The sequence below is a fragment of the Mus musculus genome, chromosome 3 (assembly GCF_000001635.26).
Source record: "Mus musculus strain C57BL/6J chromosome 3, GRCm38.p6 C57BL/6J".
Taxonomy (NCBI): domain Eukaryota; kingdom Metazoa; phylum Chordata; class Mammalia; order Rodentia; family Muridae; genus Mus; species Mus musculus.
This window is the reverse complement of record NC_000069.6, coordinates 33,072,938-33,094,495: the sequence shown is the minus strand read 5'-3', so window position 1 is coordinate 33,094,495 and position 21,558 is coordinate 33,072,938. Positions and strand designations below refer to the sequence as shown.

The window sequence follows — 21,558 nt, the reverse complement described above, 5'->3', positions numbered from 1 at the left end:
CTGTCTGCCTTTCTTCTTTGAACTATAAGAAAAGTCATCTTTACACAGTGTACTGTTGAGAGAGGCAGTGTTTCGAAGGCTTTCACAACAGTTATATATCTTCTCTGCTGCCTCCGTAAAATGTGAAAACTATTACTTAATATTAAGTCAGACAGTGATGTCTGAAGCTGGACCAGTGAACCATGTCCTTAGTTTGAAAGTTTTTTTTGCTGCCTTGCATTTTGAATGGCTCTTAACTTATTGGTAATTTTGAAGACATGTAGGATATTGGTCACTTGGGACTATTAGTTTGTTGGTTCCTATCATTACATTGTTCTACTTCATACACCATCAAACACACTCATTAAGATTGCCATTGGGCTCATGTGAAACCTCTTCCACTGTTGCAAAGGTGCGAGCACAAAAATAGAAAGTACACATTTTCTAAAAGTCTGGATATTATTGAAATATTGATCGAACCTTGGCTTTGAAATAAATGATTCTTTTCACCTGTTTTCAAGGGAAAAGGTCAGATTCCGAATTCTAAATCGCCATAGTTCACATGTCAGCCGTCACTTTAAGTAAGAATGGATGGCTCAGACACACTTGCACACTCTGCTCCAAGTTCTTTGGTTGTTGTCAAGGTGCCAGCCGATCAGCCCAGCACTGTCACAGTCCAGTGCCCATGCAAATGTCAGCAGCACATTGGAAAACAAATGCTCTCTTAGGGCTGCTTGTGAAAATGCTCCCCATCCCACAGACCTCTGCAGAGTTTCTCAGGGAGTACCAGGGCTTTGCAGATGTCCTCGGGTGCATTACCATCTCCAGTGATCACAGGGCTCTTGTGCTGATCATTGAGTTTCTTCCACTTTCTCAACAAGAGCCAGGACTGTCTGGTGACGTTAGACAGGCACAGTGGGGCCTGGTGAGTATTAATAAGGTGGTCACAGCTTACTGCTGATGCTGAATGGGTGGTTAGTATTCATGTTTGTTACTTTTCTGTTGCTGTGATTAAACCGAGACAGAGGCAACTCAGAGAAGGAAAGCTTATCCTGATGCATGGTTCCAAAGGGTTAAAGTCCATAATGGCAGGAAGAGCAGGGGGGCAGGCAGTAGGCATCAAAGCTGTAAAACCTAAACCTCCCCAAACAGTGCCATCAGCTGGAGATCAAGTGTTCAAATACCTCAGACAACAGGAAGAACTTCTGGCACAGATGACCACAGTTTTCATAGTATAATATCATCTATGTTATAGACTAAGTAGGTATGCATATATTATTATAATCACATACATATACATATAGCTACATATACATTATATATGTATATATGTATGTGATATATATATTCATACATACATACATATATACATACATATAACACCTTACCTGTATATAAATACCATAGTTTGAAAGCATTTCTATATAACTTTTCTGTAATGGTATTAAGAAACAAGAGGCATGGCTGGTGAGATGCTCGGCAGCCCAAGTCATTTGCCACACGAGCCTGGCAGCTCTGGAATCTGCAGTATAAGGGAGAACTGATTCCCAAAAGCTGTCTTCGGAGCCAGACACATACACGTTAGTGCAAGCATACTTGCTTACACAGGCACACACACAAATAATAAATAAACTTTAATGTTAAAAAAGCAAGAAACATTATGAAAAGTTAGAGTGATGGGTAGTACTGTCCTTTTGTTGTATAGTAATTTGTTTATTGAAAGCATTTATTAAGGATCTACATGCAAACCAGGCATTGTAGTACACACCTGCACTTTGGGGGCAGAAGAAGGGTCACAAGTGGCTGCCCAGTCTGAGGTGCTTAGATAAGATCCTAGCTCAAAACAAAACAAACTTTCAAAACCCAAGAAAACAAAAGAACCCCTAGGGTAGCAGAGGAACACACTGCAGTTTACTGCTGTCTCCTATCAGAAGTTGTAACTTTGTCATTTTGACTGGGTGAGGCCATGTGAGTCCTATTAAAGCCTTCTTTAGTTTGCCCTGAAGGCCTCTCATTCACCTACCCAGGACCACTTTACAAGCTGCCAGGAGTGTGCACACTTCGTGAAAACCCTTTATCTGCCTCCAAACTGGCGTCCACACTGACCATGGGCTGTCATTCTGTCTCCCAGTACTAAATCAGTATGTCACCCACTTGGGGGAATTAATCAGAGATCGAAGGAAGTGTCTTCCAGGTAGCACTGAAGTGTTCTCAGCCTCAAGTCCTCTGCTCTGTACCGTTCAAGTGTTTCTCACAGTCTCTCTAGAATTTAAAAAATATATATTTAATATTTATACATGCATGTAATATTTTGGATATAATCCAAATATGCACCATTCTTTCCTTCCACTACCTCCTATCCTCACACACACACACACACACACATACACCAATTGTTGTCCTCTCCCTACTGCAACCACCAATTTAATATTGAGTCCATTTAGTGCTGTCTGTATGTGCACAGCTGTGGGACTGTCCTCACAAGTAACTACCCTGTCAGGGCCCAAATCCCTCCTCAAGCTGCTAGCAATTGCCCGTAGCTTTGGGCCAGTAGGAACAGGCTTCCTGAGCCCCTCCCCCATCCATGCAGGTACCTGGCTGGCTTGGTCTTGTGCATGTCTTGCTGATGCAGGCAGAGCCATCATGAGTTCATGTGTGCAACTGTTCCGTCAGGTCCGGCAAATACAGTTTTACTACAGACATCCTCTCCCACTGGCTTTTACCCTTTTTCCACCCACCTTCCATAATATGTCACATGAATTTTGTGGCAGCCTCTCTGAGGGAAACACCTAAGATTTGGAATTAGATTCTTTAAACACCTTAGATTTGGAATTAGATTCCTAAAGGATAACTAAAAGAAACCAATTCAATGACAAAATGCACAAGAAGTCAGAGTTCAAGAAGAAAAATATAAAGGAGGCTGCTGACTGTAATTCCAGCATCTGGGAAGATCTCTGAACAATAACTAGGGAAATACCAGTCCTAATGCAGAATTCTATGAAATTTCAGAGCACTTGGGGTAAGCATATACAGTCAATGCTTTCCAAGAGAAATAGGTTGCAAATAAAATAATTTGAAATGGGACTATCACTGGACAATTCTACAATGAGGTCTGAATCTGGGAGATAAAGAAGTGATGTCTTCAAATTTGCTAAGGAAATGAGTATTTAAACAAATTCTGCTCCCAACTAAACCATGCAACAATTGTTGTTGAACAGCAAACAAGATATTTTCATGCATACAAACAATAAGAATGTCAGCACCCATGTACATTATCTCAAGAAGTTCTTGGACCATGAGTGCGTGTCCTAAACTAGAAGAAAACACTGGATCTTGAAAACAGGAACCAGAATAGAGGAGGGAAGTCCCAGGATAGCCATCAATAGCTCTGAAATAAAACTCGTCTGTATTGGAGCAGGAAAATGGTAAGCTCCAGAAGGTGAGACTCCAATGGAACATGGGGAACAGAGAGTCACTAGCCAATGTTAGCTAAACATAAAGTAAAATTCAAAGAGGACTTGATGTAACTTGATTGGCAGGGTGGATTGGTATCCAGTTTTTTTTTGGGGGGGGGTTACTCCTTGAAGGGTAGTAAAGAAGGCGGTAAGAGGGTGGGACTGACAGGAGAGGAGAGAGGAGGACCATGATCATGAAGTAAAGTGAATAAATAAATTAATGAAAAAAAAAACTTTAAAAAAAAAAAGGTGTACGTCACCACGCTCAGCCTAAAAATAAAATTTTTAAATGTAAAAGAAAAATGTAAGGATTGAATTTGGGGGTGGAGGAGTTGTAGAAACATCAGGAGTCGTTGACCTTTGCTGTGGGTCTTCGTCTTCGAAGGCCGCCCTTTGGAAGTCCTGAGAATGTGCGTTTGGAGCTGAGTATCTCTCAGGGTTTCGATGGCAATGTGGAATTATATTAAATTTTTTTGTACCAAAAGTGTTTCCCAAGAAGCAAGAGCCACCCAATCAATGTCATAAAGAAGACAAAAGACTCGGTCGACGCAAGAGGTCCCAATCAATGTCATGCAAGAAGATAAGATGAATGGCCTGCAGTCAAAAAGGATCACGCTCAAGCGGTTCCTCATTAAACAGTTTTGTCCTCTGGCAAGTTAAGTGCAGGTGAAACATCACGGAAACAGCTGGCTCTGGCTATTTAGAGCTAAGCTCTGCAGTGAGGCAGGCCTCAGTTCCCCCAAAATGTGTTTGCAGATACACTAAAGTAAATATGCTGCCATTCAGTGTTCCTCCCCATGCACCGCGGCAGCTCATTGTCCCGACCCTAAGCAGCACAGGATTCCTAGCCCCGCCCCTAGCCGCCGCTCAGTGCTGGTTTCTGAATAAAGAACTTGTTGCCCATGCCTCTCCCTAGTCACTTCACAATCCATCCTTTCAGATACTCTACAGCACAGTTTCACATTGTGTTCCTGAAAACAGGCTCGCTCTGTTTCAACAAATAGAAACAAACAAAACAAAACAAAACAGGGAAAGTTGAACTATTGCTCATGGCTTTACCGAACGCCAGGATGTTTGTCACTACTCGCAAACGTCCCCGTTTGTCAAAGCTCTCTCCCTCCGATTCTTTGTCTCATTAATTTATTTTCTTGAAAAAAAAATTATGTATCGCTACATCAAGAGAATTTCTAGGCTTATCCTTGGCCCATTTACTGAAAAATTGAACCTGACTTGAGGAAATGGAGACATTATATGCCTTATAAAGCCACTCTTGAGAAAAGTATGCTGGAAATGATGAATTAAGTATGTGCCTGTGAAACTGGTGTGTGGTCTGCTCCCTCTGACGAGCTGTGTGTTCACAGGTTCCTAGCAGTCACATGCTGACCCTCTCAGTACCCTCAACCCTTTCTCCAGTCCATGCCTGACCCTTAGCAAGAACGGACTGCATACAACACCAGTCTGATGATGTTGCTCTCTGCTTGACTGACTCTAGCATCCCTAGTTACCCAAGTGTCTGCAGGAAGCAAACTCCATGCCTTTCTAACCTGGCTCTGCCACTGTAAACTCATCAGAAGCTTGACAGCCTGACAGTGTGATGGGTTCTGTCCTGCACCTGCTCACAATTATCTTTGCTACTCAAGTACGCTATTCCTAGACATCAATCCCTTTTTCCTAGAGCTGAGGATTCACAGAATACTTGAGGTTTTTTGCCAGCAATCTTTCCTTAATTCACCTACTTTACCTTTCAGTAGAAGCGGCCGTGCATTTACTCATTGCCTATGATCAATATTTTCTACCTTTGTAATAACATGCATGATTTGGATTTGGATCCTCTAGGGTCTAAAGCTTTAATTTCTTAACTGATTTTCACATTCCCTGTGGATTAACAAACTATCTGTGGCTTAAGATCTTTTTGATTTTGCACACGTAGTGGCTTGGAAAAACACACCCATAGTTACCTAGAAGTCCACGTTCATAAAGACAAAGAGGAAGTCTAAATAAGCCCAACCTTTAGGAATGTCTATGACTTATGTGTAACAAGGACATTGTAGAAGAGGAATAAAGAAAAGAAATCACTGGCAAACTGATGAAAGTGGCAGAGAATCAATCATAGAGCTGAACAGGAGGTCTGGGTATCACAGTCAGGGGAGGGCTTAGGGGGAGGAGATGGGCTGACCGTCAGGAGGAACGGGAACACAGATTATTCTGAGCTGTCACAGCTGAGTGCCAAATATATGAAAATTAAAGAAAAATACAACTCCTTCAAGCTCACTTTGGCCATAATAGAAGTGCTGATTGCAAGTCCTTCGGTCATACAGCTCCCACAGGAAGGTGCACAATGAACTTGGAGTTGGCCCTCATCAGACTAAAAGTTTCATTATCAAGCTTGCATCAGCCTGTCAAAACCCGGTGCTGGATTTGGGAAGGTATGAAACTGGAGGAATAGTGTAGCTAGGATATAGAATATTCTTTTTATTAAAGCACTTCAGGTCTATTTCACAGTCTTAAATGCATAATGGGCAGAGCAGTTGTTATATAAAGGCATCAGCAGCAGGTGTGGGAGGCCAGGTGCTCCGGGGAGAATAGAAAGGACTGGGCAGAGAGGCCCGGGGCCAATGCACCTGTGTTTGAGGAGGTGTCACATGGCTTCATGGCCAGGCAGAAGTGGGTATGGTCAGCGGGGCTGCAGTTGCAGGATATCACCACTGTGTCTTCATTGTGACTGTGGTTGTTCTTCTCATATTTCAAAGAAACAAGAGGAAGAGATTTCTCTTTTCATAATCATGAGGACTTTGGGGCTGAATGGGGTAAACAGTAAGATTCAGTTACCTTTTGAGATCCAAAATGCTAGATCCGCTCTCCAGGACTCCTTATCATCTTACACAAAGGTATTAGGTGGGAGATGTGAAATAAGGAGAGCTTTATTTCTTCTTCCTTTGGAAACAGCATCAAGACCACATCACACCAGATACACAAATTATAATATATAACTTTTCAATCACCGTGTTTTTAGAAGGCCAAAATGTTTTTTTTTTCATTTATAACAATTGTGTTTATAGTTTCTAAGGAGCCTGTTTTGTTTTGTTTTTTTTTTTGTGGAGAAAAGAACCTTTTATATGAAAGAAAATTGGACTTAGAATTTTGTATAAAAGCACATCCGATTTCCTTGCCACTTCTTTGAGTGTCTTTTTGTTTGATTTAGGGGGTAAGGGGAAGTTAAGAAATGCTTTCTTTATTGTCTTTAAAACCATGTAGCACATGGCTGACTCTTACAGAATTGAAATCGCAAGCTTAAGTTTGTTCGTTGCCTACTTGCCGTCAATGTGGCACCCACATGTTGTTCCTTAAAGCAAGTGTGCCTCTCCCCCACTAGGAGGTCACCAGCTATTCTAGCTCTGCCCAGGAAGTGATCTTAGCTGAGTACTCCCATGTATCCCAGGGCATGAGATGAAGCTATTTGCTGATTGTCATCTGTGGAGACACTAAGATCAAAGGCTTTAGGTTGGCAATTAGCATCCACTTGCACTGCCTATCAAAACACAGATTTGTCTCAAAGAGTAGAGTTGTTTGATCACTTGCTCTTGACTGAGATCTATAAAATTCCTAGCCCTTTGATCAGAAAGCCTCCTTGCTAATCCTAGGGATGAGACCTATCTCCAGCTCTCCGCTCTGCTCGAGGAAGGCAGCAAACAAGCTATCTGCTTTCCAGATCAAAACAGTGACTTGCTAGAGAGAAGAAAAGCCTGAGTTTTTAGTGCACCCACTTTGGAAGTTTTCTGAGTTGCAGGATTTTAAAAATCAACCTTAAAAGAAAACGTAGAGCTGTGATAGCATATCTTGTCCTTCAGAGTAAGCCTTGCAGCCAGCAGGCTGACAGGGGAGTAAGCAAGGAGCAGGGAAGGCTAGTGTAGATCCTAGATCATTTACTCTCATGCTTTCTGAGAGCCCCTGTAAAGATAGAAAAGCCCAGACTAGCTGTGGGGTCATGTCCTTTTTTCCCAGTACCCTGACAAAGAGGCAGGCTGATCTCCATGACTTTGAAGCAAACCTGTTCTACATATTGAGTTCTAGATTAGCAAGGGCTACCCAGTGAGATAATAGTAGAAGGGAAAAAAATTATGAAAAGCCAGCATAAAGGACTGGCTGCAAAACTATATTGAAACCTACTTCGCATCATGGCCAGGCCCTTATCCAGCCACTAATGACTGTTTCCCTGTTAAAGTTAGCTTGAAAATAGGAAAGACTACTAAATGTGGGGGCTTATGCATGATTTTACAAACAGTTTTAAAAGTCATATTTGATGTCTTTGTCTTCTCTTCTTGCTTGGTAATACAGCTTCAGAAGGGAGTCTGTGGGCCATGCGTTTGGTTTGTTCTTGACTGACCCAAAAATAAAACAACAAACCCTATGAGCACTCTGTTTTACTATAGCATGAGTGTGTAGGTACACACACACACACACACACACACACATACATACACAGAGAGAGAGAGAGAGTTCAGTCCACACCCACAAACATACACACACTTTAGTCCCACATTTAACCCTCTACTATAAGTCTCTGTAACAATGACATTTTCACTTCCCAAATTTGAATGAAAAATCAGAAGTTTACCAGCTATCATTCCATGTCCATTTAGGAAGCCCACTCAGGACTTGGAACTGGGAGCAGGGTTGACAGCTGTCAACCTTTCCACTTGGCAGAGACTGTCCCCCTTGTTTCCTGTTTGCTCGTCCCATCACTTCTTTGGCTGTCTCAGCACTGTCCTCTGTGGCTATGCTGACACCGTGGACTTTAAAAAAGACAAAGGACGTAGGAGCAGAATCTTGTCAGATGGTGGAAGGCATGCTCCACACAATAAGCAAACACCGAAAAAATGCCACCACCTCACACTGCTCACCATGAGACCCAGAGACAAGAGCTAGGGCGTGATGCCGTACACTGAGCCTGACAAATGCAGATGCGGATGTACGAAGCCAACCATTGGACTGAGTGCAGGGTCCCCAATGGAGGAGTTAGAGAAAGGACTGAAGGAGCTGAAGGGGTTTGCAACCCCATAGGAAAAACAATATCAACCAACCAGAGCCCCCAGAGCTCCCAGGGACTAAACCACCAACCGAAGAGTACACATAGAGAGACCTATGGCTCCAGCTGCATATGTAGCAGAGGATGGCATTATCTGGCATCAATGGGAGGAGAGGACCTTGGTCTTGTGAAAGCTCAATAGATGCCCCAGTGTAGGGGAATGCTAGGGTGGTGAGGTGGGAGTGGGTGGGTGAGCAAGCACCCTCATAGAAGCAGGGGGACGGGTGGGATAAGCAGAAGGGTAACTGAGAAAGGGGATAACATTTGAAATGTAAATAAATAAAATATCCAAGAAAAAGAAAAAGCTAGAGAGAGAGAAAGAAGAGAAAGAAAGAAAGAGAGAGAGAGAAGGAGAGGGAGAGGGAGAGAGAGAAAGAAAGAAAGAAAGAAAGAAAGAAAGAAAGAAAGAAAGAAAGAAAGAAAGAAAGAAAGAAAGAAAGAAAGAGAAAGAGAAAGAGAAATAAAAGCTTTACCCTAGCAACAACTCAGAGAAATGGGAGAACCTGCCCAGACACTTCCCTGCAATGTACGAGCCTCCCTATAACAATTGTGTGGATCTCTTAAGCAACCAACTTTTGTTTCCTTTTTTAAATCACGAAATTGTTTTGTTTCAGAAAATACTCTAAAGAAGATAGCATAAATCTCTCTTAATTCTTTTCCTTGGAAACATAACTTTTAGCTTTTAATAGAGAATCGTCTAGTTTTTTTCCCCTCAAAGACTTCATATACAGCTGTAAAAGAGAGAGGTTTTGTGAGAGAGGTCTTTGCTCCCATTTTCTGGCTCCTCCCAACTCTCTCTCTGGTATCTGCGTTTTCATCTTTGCAGCACTTTGCTTATTTTTCTTGAATTGCAAACATGCTCAGAACTTTTATATAAAGGTTAGCTGGGAGCACTGTGAATTTCCTGATAATCTCTCATCGAGTCCTTTATCTTTCATCCAGCCCTTTGTATCTTAGCTTTCCTAAGAAATGATATACCCTCTGTCCATCTTTGCTCCCAGGACCAGTGTGCCCCATCACTGCATCTGACTTTCATCTTAGCTTCTCTTCCTACTTGTGGATGACTTCTGACACCTCACTCAGGGGAAGGTCATAGATCATATCCTCTCCTGGAATTACCATCAGCACTCTCTCCTGAATCCCTCTCACAGTCTTTAATGTGCTCTCTTCTCTTGCTTCCTTTTAAAGTATCGCTGTCCCCTGGGCTTCTGAGTTGAGTCCTCACCTCTTCTGTCATACGAGCTCACCCACTCCTGCCATTCTCTGATCCCATCCATCTGTATGTGGAGCCCCATCCCTCTTCTTAAGTACAGACACATGACTAAATAGTCAAGTAGATGTTTCTACTTGGCAGGATTTTCCAAAGGCACCACTGCCCAGTGGAGACCTTGTGTGCACACTGTCTTCTCTACCCTTTCTGCTTGGTATTCAATTCAACCTGCTCCAGGGGTGTTCATCAATTTGGTAATCACCTTGCTTGTGGTGGCTTTAGAAGAGCAAAGAACTTTGAATGAGTGTAGACAATTGTTTCAAGTTTAACAGTGAAGAAGGAGAACACCTTCTAAGTGAGGGGAAACCTAAGCAATTTTGTAGGCAGAAGGAAGAATGGTGGTAGGGACAGATTAAGGATGGGGACACAGGAGGATAGGAATTGAACCCAGATGGCTTTGAGGCTGAGAGCTAAGATGGCATTGGGAAACATTTATCTTCCTGCCACTATATTGTTAATTCTACATGTGATTTTTGCTTTCATAAATTCATCATGACGTAGTAACTAAATAATGATAAACCATTTTTGAAGTTCTTATACGGAAATTTATTTTGACATTCATAGCTACAGGTAGGGGCAATTTATCCTGTTAGATAGACAAAGTGTCCCTTTTCCCTTTAAAAACCTTCTGTGTAAATCCCATTCCTCATGAGTATGAAGAATACCTTTAGTTAAGTATACAAACAAGTAATATCTTTTCATGTAAAGGATTTTTTTTTTAAGTTTGGTTTTTGCTAGTACTGGGGATTGAACCCAGAGCCTCATGCAAGCTCCGTAAGTGATTTACCACTGAGCTACATCCCCAGACTCAAACTCTGAGCATTTTTATAACTTACATTCTAAAATAAGCAAGTTACCTCATCTGTGGACTCTCTGTAGCTCTGCTGTCTGTTGCTATTGTTAGCTTTGTCCAGTCCTTTCCTGTGGAATAATTTTCTTTTCCGTGGTCACGATAGCATTGCCATACAATTTCTCAAGTGTCGTGATTTATTTAATTCAAGTGAACAGATCCATTTTTCAATTAGATTCCTGTGGAAGAAAGGATGAAGGGACAGGGAGGCCATACGTAGGGGAAAGGAGACAGGGTAGAAATCTGTGTGGGGCAGAGTTGAGTTCCCAGATAGGCTTCTCCATCTTAAGGAAACCATAGATGTAATTTGATTGGATAGCATTTCAAAAGGTGTCAGCCTGAAAGAAGAACAAGGCAATCTTGTTCCAAGCTAGATCAAACCCAGATAGAATCCAAAATGATGTCACTTGGGATGGTGGGGGAAGATAAGAGACACTGTTTTTGGAGTTTCAGACATGACAGCCAGCCTGGGCTGAAAGCCTTTTACAGGCAAGGAGACAATGTCAGCAAACTGTGACTCTCATTTCTCCTTTCATTTCTCCACCTTGAGTCCTCTCACCCTTTCGTCTCTCAGACGCTAATGCTTTCTCCTCAGATGCACTTAGTGAAAAGTGCACAAAAGTGACCACAAGTAGTCAGCCTGAGAAGGCTGGGATGTGAGGGGCCTCACCTCCTTGCCTCAATTGAAACTCTCAGCTTCAGCATCTTACCAGAGCTGTGGGTGGAGCTCAGGAAGTGCTTACACTGTGGCTTCTCCTCCCACATAAGCCCTGCCCCCTCACACTTGGACAGTGGGAAGATTAGCTTTCTTCCTCCTCCTAGTTCACTCCTCTGACTGATGTGCAAGGTCTTGCAGAAGCCAGGGACTTGCATTCTGGGCTTGGCAAAGTGCTTAGGAAGACGACAGGGCTTCCCGGCTGGGAGGAGGGAGGAGAGAGGAGAGCTGAAGATCCCCGCCTGGGCTGGCTCAGCTAAGCAAAGTGGGCAGCTCAGTACTTGAAAGAGGACTGTGCTCACTCGCTCGCTCGCACTAGATATCAGTAAGTGGGTGACTGTATGGATTAAGGAAGGATGAGTGTCCCTGGGTCATGGGGTAGACTTGAAAATGTTGCTTGGCTCTAAGGGAAACTCGCAAGGCTGCTGGTTCTGTGTGCTTTCTGTGTCTTGTGGAGACTAGAGGATTAAGCACAAATATCAGAACTCCAAATGCTTCCTCCCATTCCTGGAAAATGGCAACTTCTACAGAGTAGCTGTGTACATAATCTTCTCTCCTGGCCCCTCTTCCCTGGGAGTATGTTACTGAATCAGACGGTCGGGATTAAGTGGGAAAAGTGAAATGTAATATTAACCAAAATTTCAACTTCTTACTGCGTTCTTTAATGTGCTGACATTGTTGTATCTATTAGCAGCGAATGTCAGGAAAGTCTGAGCCAGGGGCTTACATGGAGGAAGTTGAGCTTTTATGACCAGGAGACATAGTCTATATGTAAGAGATTAAATACAAAATTTATGTTATAAATAATAGATGGGTTTCTAAAAATCATTAAAGAGAGCAGCAGCCAGGAAGCATTAAAGTGTATGATACAAATTAGAAAAACAAAATATCCTATCCATGGCTTTTTACAGTAGCCAAAAATTTCAGGATGTTTACAAAGTCATAACAATGATTCAGGAATACTTCAATTATTGTTGTACATTATTAATACTGTTGCCGGGCAAGATCTGTGGTTCTCTGGTCAGCAAGTTCTGGCAATGAAGCCACTGCCGCTGGTGCAAAGAATTCTGGGATGTCTGACAGTGAAATGGATGGAAGGACTCACATTCCATCTCTACTTAATGCCCTTTTGTCCAGAAATCGGGTCATGCAGATGAGCTACTTGGTACGTATACAGATCAATATTGGGAAAAGCATTTCTAAGGGTTGTGTGGCAGAGGGACTCTAGAGAGTGTCTCATAACAAGCCCTGGGCTCAGAGGACCCAGAAGCCAAGAGACAGGAAGTCAGCTTGGCTCAAGCCAAACATGTTCATTTTCTTTTCCATCCATCTTGAAATGGAACCTCAAATGAGGACAAGAATAATAACCGGGAGGAACACTGTGACCATTTGTTCTGTCCTGAGTGTTGGAATTTATTAGTCTGTAGACAAAGTTGGGTTTTTTTATTTATGCATTTCAATACTTGAAGTCTCTGATCTCTACATTACAGTAAATGACACAAAATAAGAGGTATATTTATGGGGAGAAAGAAGTATCAGAATTCATATTTTGAAATGTTGTAAAGAGGAGAAAAAGACAACATTGTTTAGCGTAAAGAAGCCTTGTGTCATGATCACTGATATGCAGGACCCGAGTCAGCATGCGTACTCCTATGACACTACAGACAGAAATGTCAGAAATTTAATTCTCTTCATTCTAGTTTCTGTGGGTACTAAGGGGTCCTTTTGTTTTGTATTTGTTTGGTTGGCTGTGCTTTTCACTTTGGACAACAGAAAACTGCACAATGACTTTCATCTTCATTTTTCATTGGTATGAAGGAGTCCTATTATACCTCTGAAATTCCCACTGGGGAGAAAAAAATGTTGCCATTAAATATGTTACCATTATTCTGTAACACAACTGTGATATGATTGTTATGGTTAGACTCCTTTTCCAACCTTAGACTTTGTATTCATACATTTTGCTGTAGGGAAGATGGGTAGGGAGCACTCATTAGGGCCAGCCACAACAATGAAACAATAAAATGGCAACAAAGTGTGCCTATAGATATGGCCTATACACTTCCAACTTCATAAGCTACCTAATTTTGAAACTACATCATGCTGAAAGCTGCTTTTTATTTTCAATGTTACTATTTATGCAATTAACTAAAAGTTTGAGAGTTCATTATTTGGGTTATGTAATAGTTCTCTTGTTCTTAAAAATACATAAAGCCTTAACATATAATGTGTGGTAGTTGACATTTTAAGAGTAGAATAATTCTAAATGAAATTTCTGTTCTTGAGAAAAATGTGCTAAGAATCTTCAGAGAACTGCTTGTTTATCTCACAGTAAACAATTTTTACTGAATTTTTGCCAAAACTATGGAATAAAACAGAATATTGAGAAAGGACCAAAGCCACACGTTGGCAGCAAGAGGATCAGCAGATAGAGTCGACGCATAGGTATAAGATGGTACATGAGAGACTGATGTCAGGAATGATACATTGGGGCTGGTGAAAGGGTTAAATGAAGAGGTTTATCTTTAAGGCTTATTAAGTAGGAATTAAGTATTTTTTTAATGAAAAGAAACTAAATTATATTTAAAATTGTTCTTTCACAAGAAAAGTAAAGAACAAGGCTATGGCAAGCTAAGCAGTGACGAGGACCTGGAAATAATTGTTGACCAGAAGCAGGTAAGTGAGCACTCATGTTTCCTGTTGCCTGTAGAATTTGACCTGGTAGCCCTGCTGGTTCAGAGCCTGTTCCCGACAGTGTCTGAGCCTAACTGTAACTGTTATTGATATAGATTTGGGGAACATCAGAGTTTCCCTCATCACTGCCCCACTGACTTGTGCATAATACCACCATATGTGTACTATATCTGAGAATAAATAAGAAAGCACAAAGCAAGGGAGGAGGGGAGAGCACTGGGGACTCAATGCAATGAGTCAGAATAGCATAACTTGATTGAGAAAAAAAAGATTTAAGTAGATCTTGGAGGCGTATTATCTTAAAAGTGAGAAACACTACTAATAATTAGTGTGTATTCTGAAAGCATGATGGGGGAGCAGATAAACGGTGTGAAATTTTGAGAAATTTAAACTTACATCTTGCCCAGTTTACTTTCTTGGCTTGTCTGCAGCAAGTGTCAAGATGGTCTGAAATGAAAACAGATTGCTTCATTGTCAGTAACACTGCCCATCATTTGAGAAGCCTCTAGGTTGGATGTTGCCTTGGCTCATGAGGTTCAATGAGAATGGCTTAACAGAGCATACACAATGATTTAGCAGGGAGTGGATGGTCTCCAGCCAGGACACTGACTTGGCATCACTCCTTAACATCTTTGTTAATTATCAAGGAGACAAGAGAACTGCCCGTCTATTTAACATACATGTGGCATTGCCTCTAAAGGCAGCATAAACTCAACAGAGTGGACATTAAAATGTCTGAGCTGAGGAGGACATTAGAAAATAGCCAGTGGTCTCCAGATAGGCTGATGAGTTTGGACAAGTTCGTTACCATGTAGTTGGTTCTGCATCATGGTGATTACACTAAGGAAGTGTGCATGCATGTGTGCGTGGGTTTGACAAAACGGGGAATGGCTACCAAAGGGGAGCCATGAGAAACCAATGACTTAAGTCATGCTTACTAGAATGTCTTCTGGAAGACCCCATGTGAGCAAAGCATTTCCATGGAAGTTCGTGGTATATGGGCAGGCACAGAAGGGCTTGCCACACTGCCCATGTTTCTTGCCCCATTGACTTTGGGCTCCTGCTGAGGACAGCAGGGTAGGGGGTGTGAGGGTCTGGCCTGCATTCTGCTACTCACTGCCAGTTTACCAGTTTAAATAATAAGGTATGTGGAGTGCCAGTTTGCAGTACTGTTGGTTTTTTTTTTTTTAATTATGCCAGATTAATTACTTGTGACATGCACTCTAGACCTCCCATAGACTGTGACTCCGATTAAGGAGTGGACCTACTTGACAGATAAACTAGTAAAGGGTGAGTGAAAACACCATGAGATACACACACACACACACGCACACCCACACACACACAGAGGAATAAACACATGTATGCACAGACACGCATACATATACGCATATGCACACAAGCACACACACACACACCTCCATCAAAACGAAGTTAGTTATTGTTTTTATCATGTAGAAATACGTTCTTACTTATTTACTTCTTTCTTTTAGTTTCTTCTTGTTTAGTCTTTGTGTTTTAACTAGCTGTTGTCATTCAGAAAACTACAGAATTACTTATTTTTGTATTTTTTATGAAGAGTCCAAGGAAGTTATATTTCATTTCCCCATGCTGTCTTTCCACAAATTGATATTGTCGCGAGCATGCACTTCCATGCTGACACACAAGCTGGTGCCATTCAGAGAGACCCAGCACTGCTAAGGCATTCGAGTTAAACCTTGTTTCACAATGTGACAGATTAAAATATGTCACTTTAGGAGCTGGCTGCTGGCCATGAAGAGTTCCCCTTGTTTAGGATATTTTGGGGTTTGAGTTTTGAGCAAATCTCAGGCTGAGGCAATGACATGTTCCCACCCCCAACTAAAATAGCAAGGAAAACACTAATTATTCTTTATAAAACTCCAAGGCAGTTATTCCTAAGATTAAGAGACCAACAATTAAGCATGTATGTGAGTGTATGTGTGGTTCAAATGCATTTTCTCCAGAAACCCAATGTTGTTTAGTCCATATATATCAAATGAAATTATGAATATATATAATAAAATTTAAACTATGTCCCTGTACACTAATCTTTATGTTCAATGTGTATCTTTAAAAAGCACAGAGGAAGGTTGCAAGTCTTTGCATAAGTCCAAGTAGCTTTTCTAGTGACTGATGCCAAAAGAAAACCAAAGGAAGATAAATAAAATAATTGAAGTTCCATAATGGGCAGAGGTTGACGGTCTCATTAAGCCTGTCGCTCGGCTGCTGTCACTCCATGAGTGCTGTGGCAGCTGAACGCCACTTCATCAGTCAGGTGGTTCACACACCTTGTGCTTCCACAGAGAGCCCATGGTCTTGCTTATATAAGCACAGTAATAGCAAAAGCCGTGTGCAGGATGTTGGCTCACCATCCCTGGATGCTGCTCTCAAAAGGGTAGATGATGCTGTGTTGTTTTGATGTGGAAAAACAGCAAATTTTATAAATGTGAAAGGCTTTTCTTTTTGAAGGGCAATACTGTCCTGCTGCCTTTGTTTCTTGGCAAATTTGATTCAGAATTCATGTTGTAAAAGTCACAAAGGATTCTTAAGCTAGTACCCTAAACTAACAGGCAATATATGTTTATATTTTTATTTATACATATATGCATATACATTCACATAGTCAATTTATATATGACTGTATTGGATGGGGATCAGAATCTAGTTTCCACTTGATATCCCCAAAGGTTTTAACCTTCAAGCTGAAAAATAGTTAAGCCAAATGTATTGCAGTAAAATCTTAATGACCTTAAATTCTAAACATTTTCCATAAACACAATATATCTGTACTTAGTGAGTGTTCTATAAAAATCAATACTAAAAGATAAATCATATATATGAATATCAATTATATATTATATGTGCATGTGTATCAGTTTTATCATCAAAGTATCCTTCCTTCATTGGAGAAAACAAAAGTCTTGATTGGAAATTAATCTCAAGTAAACACAAATTATTTTCTGAAATTACTGGTATTTCAGGAGTGAGACTGGATAAAATAGACATTTCCAGCACCTTTGCTAAGGAATTTACAGGCTTAACTATTTGAATAGTGAATCTGCTGTTTTGAGTTGCTGGTAACTCAAGGTTTCCCATATGTTGGGCTGTATGCATGTTTACAGAGTTTGAATAAGGGTGTTTTCAGATCCCAGGTAGACTTGAAGGAAGTAGCAAAGACAAACATCAAGTACAGAATGTGTTCTTTTATGAAGGACTAGGAGCTACAGCTTCTAGGATTGCACAAAGGCATGGACAGGATGCTTGGGTCTAGGTGGTTCTGGAACTCAAAGGCAGTTGGCACAGTGTTTCTTGTTGTACTAGGTAAAGAAATTCAAGTGCTAGCCAGTTGCTAGGGATTGAATACATCAGGTCAGTACAGCAGCCCTCCAGCCCTAGAAGCCTCAGATGTGCCTAAGAAGCTTGCTAGGTTACTGCTGCTGGATCCAGACTATATTCTATGACCCAGAGTCAGGAAATATAGCAATTGTGATTCTGAAAGAGGAAAAAGTATATGGGACCAGTACTAGACCTAATAGTCAGGTAATTATTAACTGGAGATCTAAAAAACAGAGCCCATAGATACTTGATGCAATGGTCCCTAAAAAGTAGATCACCATAGACATTCACAACAATGGCGCCTCAAAGACCCAAGCCTGTGGTTGGGTTGAATTTCCTATGGTAGCCCTTTTTGGTCTTGAGCCACAAGAACTCAGCGTTCTTGCTTGTAAACTGGTGTCTTGTTCCCATCTAACGTTTATTTGAGGCAAAAATCTGTTAAAGGCTCAATAAGACATAGACAGCAAGCTAGAACCTTGAGGCCCAGAGTAGAGAATGAATTTTCCCAGAGTCACTGGTATTATACCAAGAACATTGAAAACCATAACTTCCTGATGTCATAGTCCAAATGCTATACCCTCTTTATAGGTCATTACTGATTGACCTACAAATTGGTTAAGAAATGATTTTGCCTTCCTGGTCTACTTACAGAAAATTACTACCTGGAAACAGTTATAGTTGAGCCATGGTCTGTCTATTGCTAAGCCCTCATGGGGATACGTTTCTCACAAACACTTAACTGCCTAACTCCCTCTTGGCCTTTAGGGCATTTCAGAAAAGAAAGGTTCTTCCAAATAAACAAATGAATGACATGGACAGAATGAAAACTGTAAGGTGACTGTTGAAATACTTGCCTTTTCTCCTGAACCTCCAAGGGAGGACTTCATGCACATGAGAAACAAGGTAACACACATTTTACCTAGTCTGAAACCTTTCCCAATCTCTTTAAAACCTGTGAGAGAATCCTAAGCAGGAAGCAAGGCATATCAGAACTGTTCTTCTAAAGTAAAAAAGAAAGAAACAAAGTAGAATTGCCCCCTTGGATCTCCAACAGCCACAAGCCTTTCAGTAAGATTGCAACCCTGTCCTGTCCGAGTGGCTCTGTGAAAATGGATTGTGTCAGGGAGATCAAGGCCAGCATCAAATAAAAATGAAAGAGCAAGGCCCAGCTTTCTTGTGATGCTAACAGATAGCCTGTCCTACCACCAGCTGACTCAAGCCTTGGACTCATAAATAGTAAAATGACGAGGGAATGTGTGTCACTGTCTTTTGTACTCTGCCATCTGGACAGTACTTTCTTGGCCATATCAGTATGGTGGCTTAATTTATACATAATTCATACCCCATTTGCTTCTGAGGGTTCCAAAGTACCAGAGTCTGTCTCTCAGGGTCACAAGCTACACTTTCCCTGGTGCCTTCTTGGAATTCTGTACATGGTCATGAAGAACAGAGGACCCCCTCCTTCTCCACCTGCTCAGCCTGGAGAGCCTGAAGCAGGGGACTCTGTCACACTTGGAGAACTCGGCACCCCATGCAGCTGTGATGCCCTGATTAAGCTCGCAGTAAGCATAAGCTCATTAGCAATTTCTTCACAAAAGATTGATCAATGAGAAGTGGCTTCATAAAAAGAAGGCAGATTATTTACCATGCGTATGCACTGGCATAATCAAAGAGTCATTTCTATAGACCAATCAATTCCATCTTTTCTGCAAAGTTATTTTTCATCAACAAATATTGTAAATGAGGGGCCACATTTCCCGTTAGGTTAAACATAAAATTTCTGGAATAAAGACGGGATGACCCTGTATTTATTGTCCTCCCAAATAGTCTCACATGTATCATGGACTCAAAACTTAACCCTAAAGGTTTGATACTTCAAAGGGGAAGACTCACAGTAACGCACAATGTCTTTACAAACTCACATCGTAAACTATTTCTTAATGTCCCAGATCTCAACTCTATCTACTGATTCTGTTCAGAGCACCTGACTCTAGGGCAAACTCTGAAGAAAAAACTCAAAACCTTCATTTTAGACTCTATTGCAATGTGAGGTATTAGGCCATGGAAAACCTAGCAGGTCACTCTTCCCAAAGCGTCTCCAAAGCTAGAGTACCGAGCCCGACTCCCTCGCCCTGCCTTCTGCTTTAGCTCTGCTCTCCTGACAGAGGAGTTTGGTGTAAGCTGTTAGGTTCTCTGCATCTTCAGGTTGTCATCTGTGCAGTACAATCACACCATCTGCATTGGCGTCTGTTCTGAGACTCACAGGGGGACACTTCCTTGAAAAGCCATGTGTCCTCTGGTCGGAGCCAGGCATAGAATCTGGGGCCCCTGATGTCGTGCCTGAGGCATTCCACAAAGCTGGGCTTCCGAGAGGGTTAGTGGTTAATGGGTGTTGTGTCATGATTGTGTCACTTTCTTTCCTCTAGTGTGTTTCTGAGTGTTCTTCACACCTTCTGTAGACAGATGTTCCAGGTCAGTGCCTCTCATGAGCCAGATGGTCTGCCACACCATGTGCACACTGTGACTGTAGCACAGATATGCCAGCCACTTCCACAGAGCGTTAGGTTGGTTCCAGTCTGAATTCTGACTGAGAACAGGGAATAGCCACATAGAAACAGCATTCCTTTGGGGGAGATAGAGCAGCTTCTCTGAGTCAGAGGTTGCTCTGCTATGCATGAGGAAAGTGTCTATTTTAGGTTATTTTTGAGAGGATTGCACAAGCCCCTCAGTCCAGAGGCTTAGCCACAGGCACGGCAGGTGATGCATGCTTCATTCACAAGAGCCAGGCGCTGAGCCAAGTGGTGGGAAGAGTTAATAGCAATATTCACAGGCCTATTAGCTGGAAGAGTCCTTGAATGTGGGAGGGGTAGGCTAAACTATAATGATTCTAAGCAATATCATTTTTACAGGGGTCAGAGAAGTGGATGCCTAGCTGGCTGTGGCACAAGGAGTGGGAAGGGCAGAGGGCAGTGGCCACTTGGCACAAGCTTGCCTCTCTAGAGAAGGGCAGTGCACACACACCACCTCCAGGGATTTCCGTGCTGGAAATGAGTCTATAGCCACCACACAGTAACTGGTCAAGAGACATAATTATGCTGCTGCTGCTAAAATGTCTATAATTGACTTTAAGATCTTAAATGATATTAATCAGCAAGCAAGCAGGAAAGAAAGAGAAAGAAAGAAAGAAAGGAAGGAAGGAAGGAAGGAAGGAAGGAAGGAAGAAAGAAAGAAAGGAAGAAAGAAAGAAAGGAAGAAAGAAAGAAAGAAAGGAAGAAAGAAAAGAAAACTGGCTCTGTGCATAGCCCTAGGGGACCCGGAGACTTACAGTGTTCAGGAGACTCTGAGATCACAGGCAGGCAATACATAAATATAGGAGTGGGCCTCACTTCACTCATCTCTGTATTGACATTTCCCTGAGAGCTATCCAGATTAGCCACAGATCTGATTAACAGAAGGATATTAAAGTATAGTTTACAGGCCATCTCAAGTCCTCCTGGAAGCTCAGGTTCCTTAGGAGGGAGCCTGGCCACAGGACTTCCCTCTTGCTGAAGTAAGAAGCATGCATTTTCACTAGCAGAAGCTGTTGTTGCTCGTGGCAGAACAGAGACAAGCCCATCGGGACTGTCTTTTACTTTTGTGTCTTTGCCTAGCTCAATTTTGGGGAGCAGCAAGATCCCAGCACTGGTTAGCACGCCTCTCCCAGTTGCTCTTCCCCAATATCCGGATGATTCTATAATGCATCTCCCAAGACAGTTTCAGTCAGCAAGACAGAGAGAGCCTGAGTTTCTGCCCCTGATTCGACATCACGTATTAATACATAGCTACAAACTTGTTACTTGCAGTTAAAAAATAAAAGGACAGGGAAATGGATTTTCATGGTGGCAATGTCTAGATGTTAAATCATTTTCTAATAACCCATGGTTTTCCTTCCTTCTTCTCTTTAATGTAATGGGGCAATGTGGTGCTGACATGTCTAGAGAAGACATGCATAATTGAAGCAGTGTGAGCTGACGCAATGAGTGCAAAAATTATGTGATCTATGGAGGTAGCAGGCAGAGGCGGCAGCACTTAAAGACTTAGAGAGCACCTTGAGGAGCACCCCACTGAGCTGCACTATGGAAAACGGGAAAACAGGGGGGGGGGGGCGAGCAT

At 41.9% G+C, this 21,558-nt stretch overlaps 1 protein-coding gene and 1 long non-coding RNA gene across 25 annotated transcripts in view; one reads left to right on the top strand and one right to left on the bottom strand.

The window, feature by feature from the left end:
• Positions 1-21,558, top strand: part of Pex5l (peroxisomal biogenesis factor 5-like) — a 195,377-nt gene that overhangs the window by 48,807 nt on the left and 125,012 nt on the right. For 5 of the 24 annotated variants that reach the window (XM_011249700.3, XM_011249699.3, XM_011249691.3 and 2 more), the window contains exons 1-3: positions 6,097-11,680; positions 12,267-12,520; positions 13,960-14,031. The exons of 4 other annotated variants lie outside the window; for them this stretch is intronic. In XM_011249700.3, the coding sequence (XP_011248002.1) occupies positions 12,428-12,520; positions 13,960-14,031 (165 nt within the window). In that variant the 5' untranslated portion in view covers positions 6,097-11,680; positions 12,267-12,427. Of the gene's footprint in view, positions 1-6,096; positions 11,681-12,266; positions 12,521-13,959; positions 14,032-21,558 lie in introns of those variants that run through there. 15 more of the 24 variants (XM_011249693.2, XM_011249701.1, XM_011249697.3 and 12 more) reach the window with 7 other exon arrangements.
• 4930419G24Rik (RIKEN cDNA 4930419G24 gene) overlaps positions 5,889-21,558 on the bottom strand; it is a 63,831-nt gene continuing 48,161 nt past the window's right edge. The window contains exons 4-8 of the long non-coding RNA NR_040595.1: positions 14,446-14,496; positions 10,648-10,819; positions 8,050-8,227; positions 6,264-6,368; positions 5,889-6,167 (exon numbers count right to left, since the gene is read on the bottom strand). This is a non-coding gene — a long non-coding RNA (RIKEN cDNA 4930419G24 gene). The remainder of the gene's footprint in view (positions 6,168-6,263; positions 6,369-8,049; positions 8,228-10,647; positions 10,820-14,445; positions 14,497-21,558) is intronic.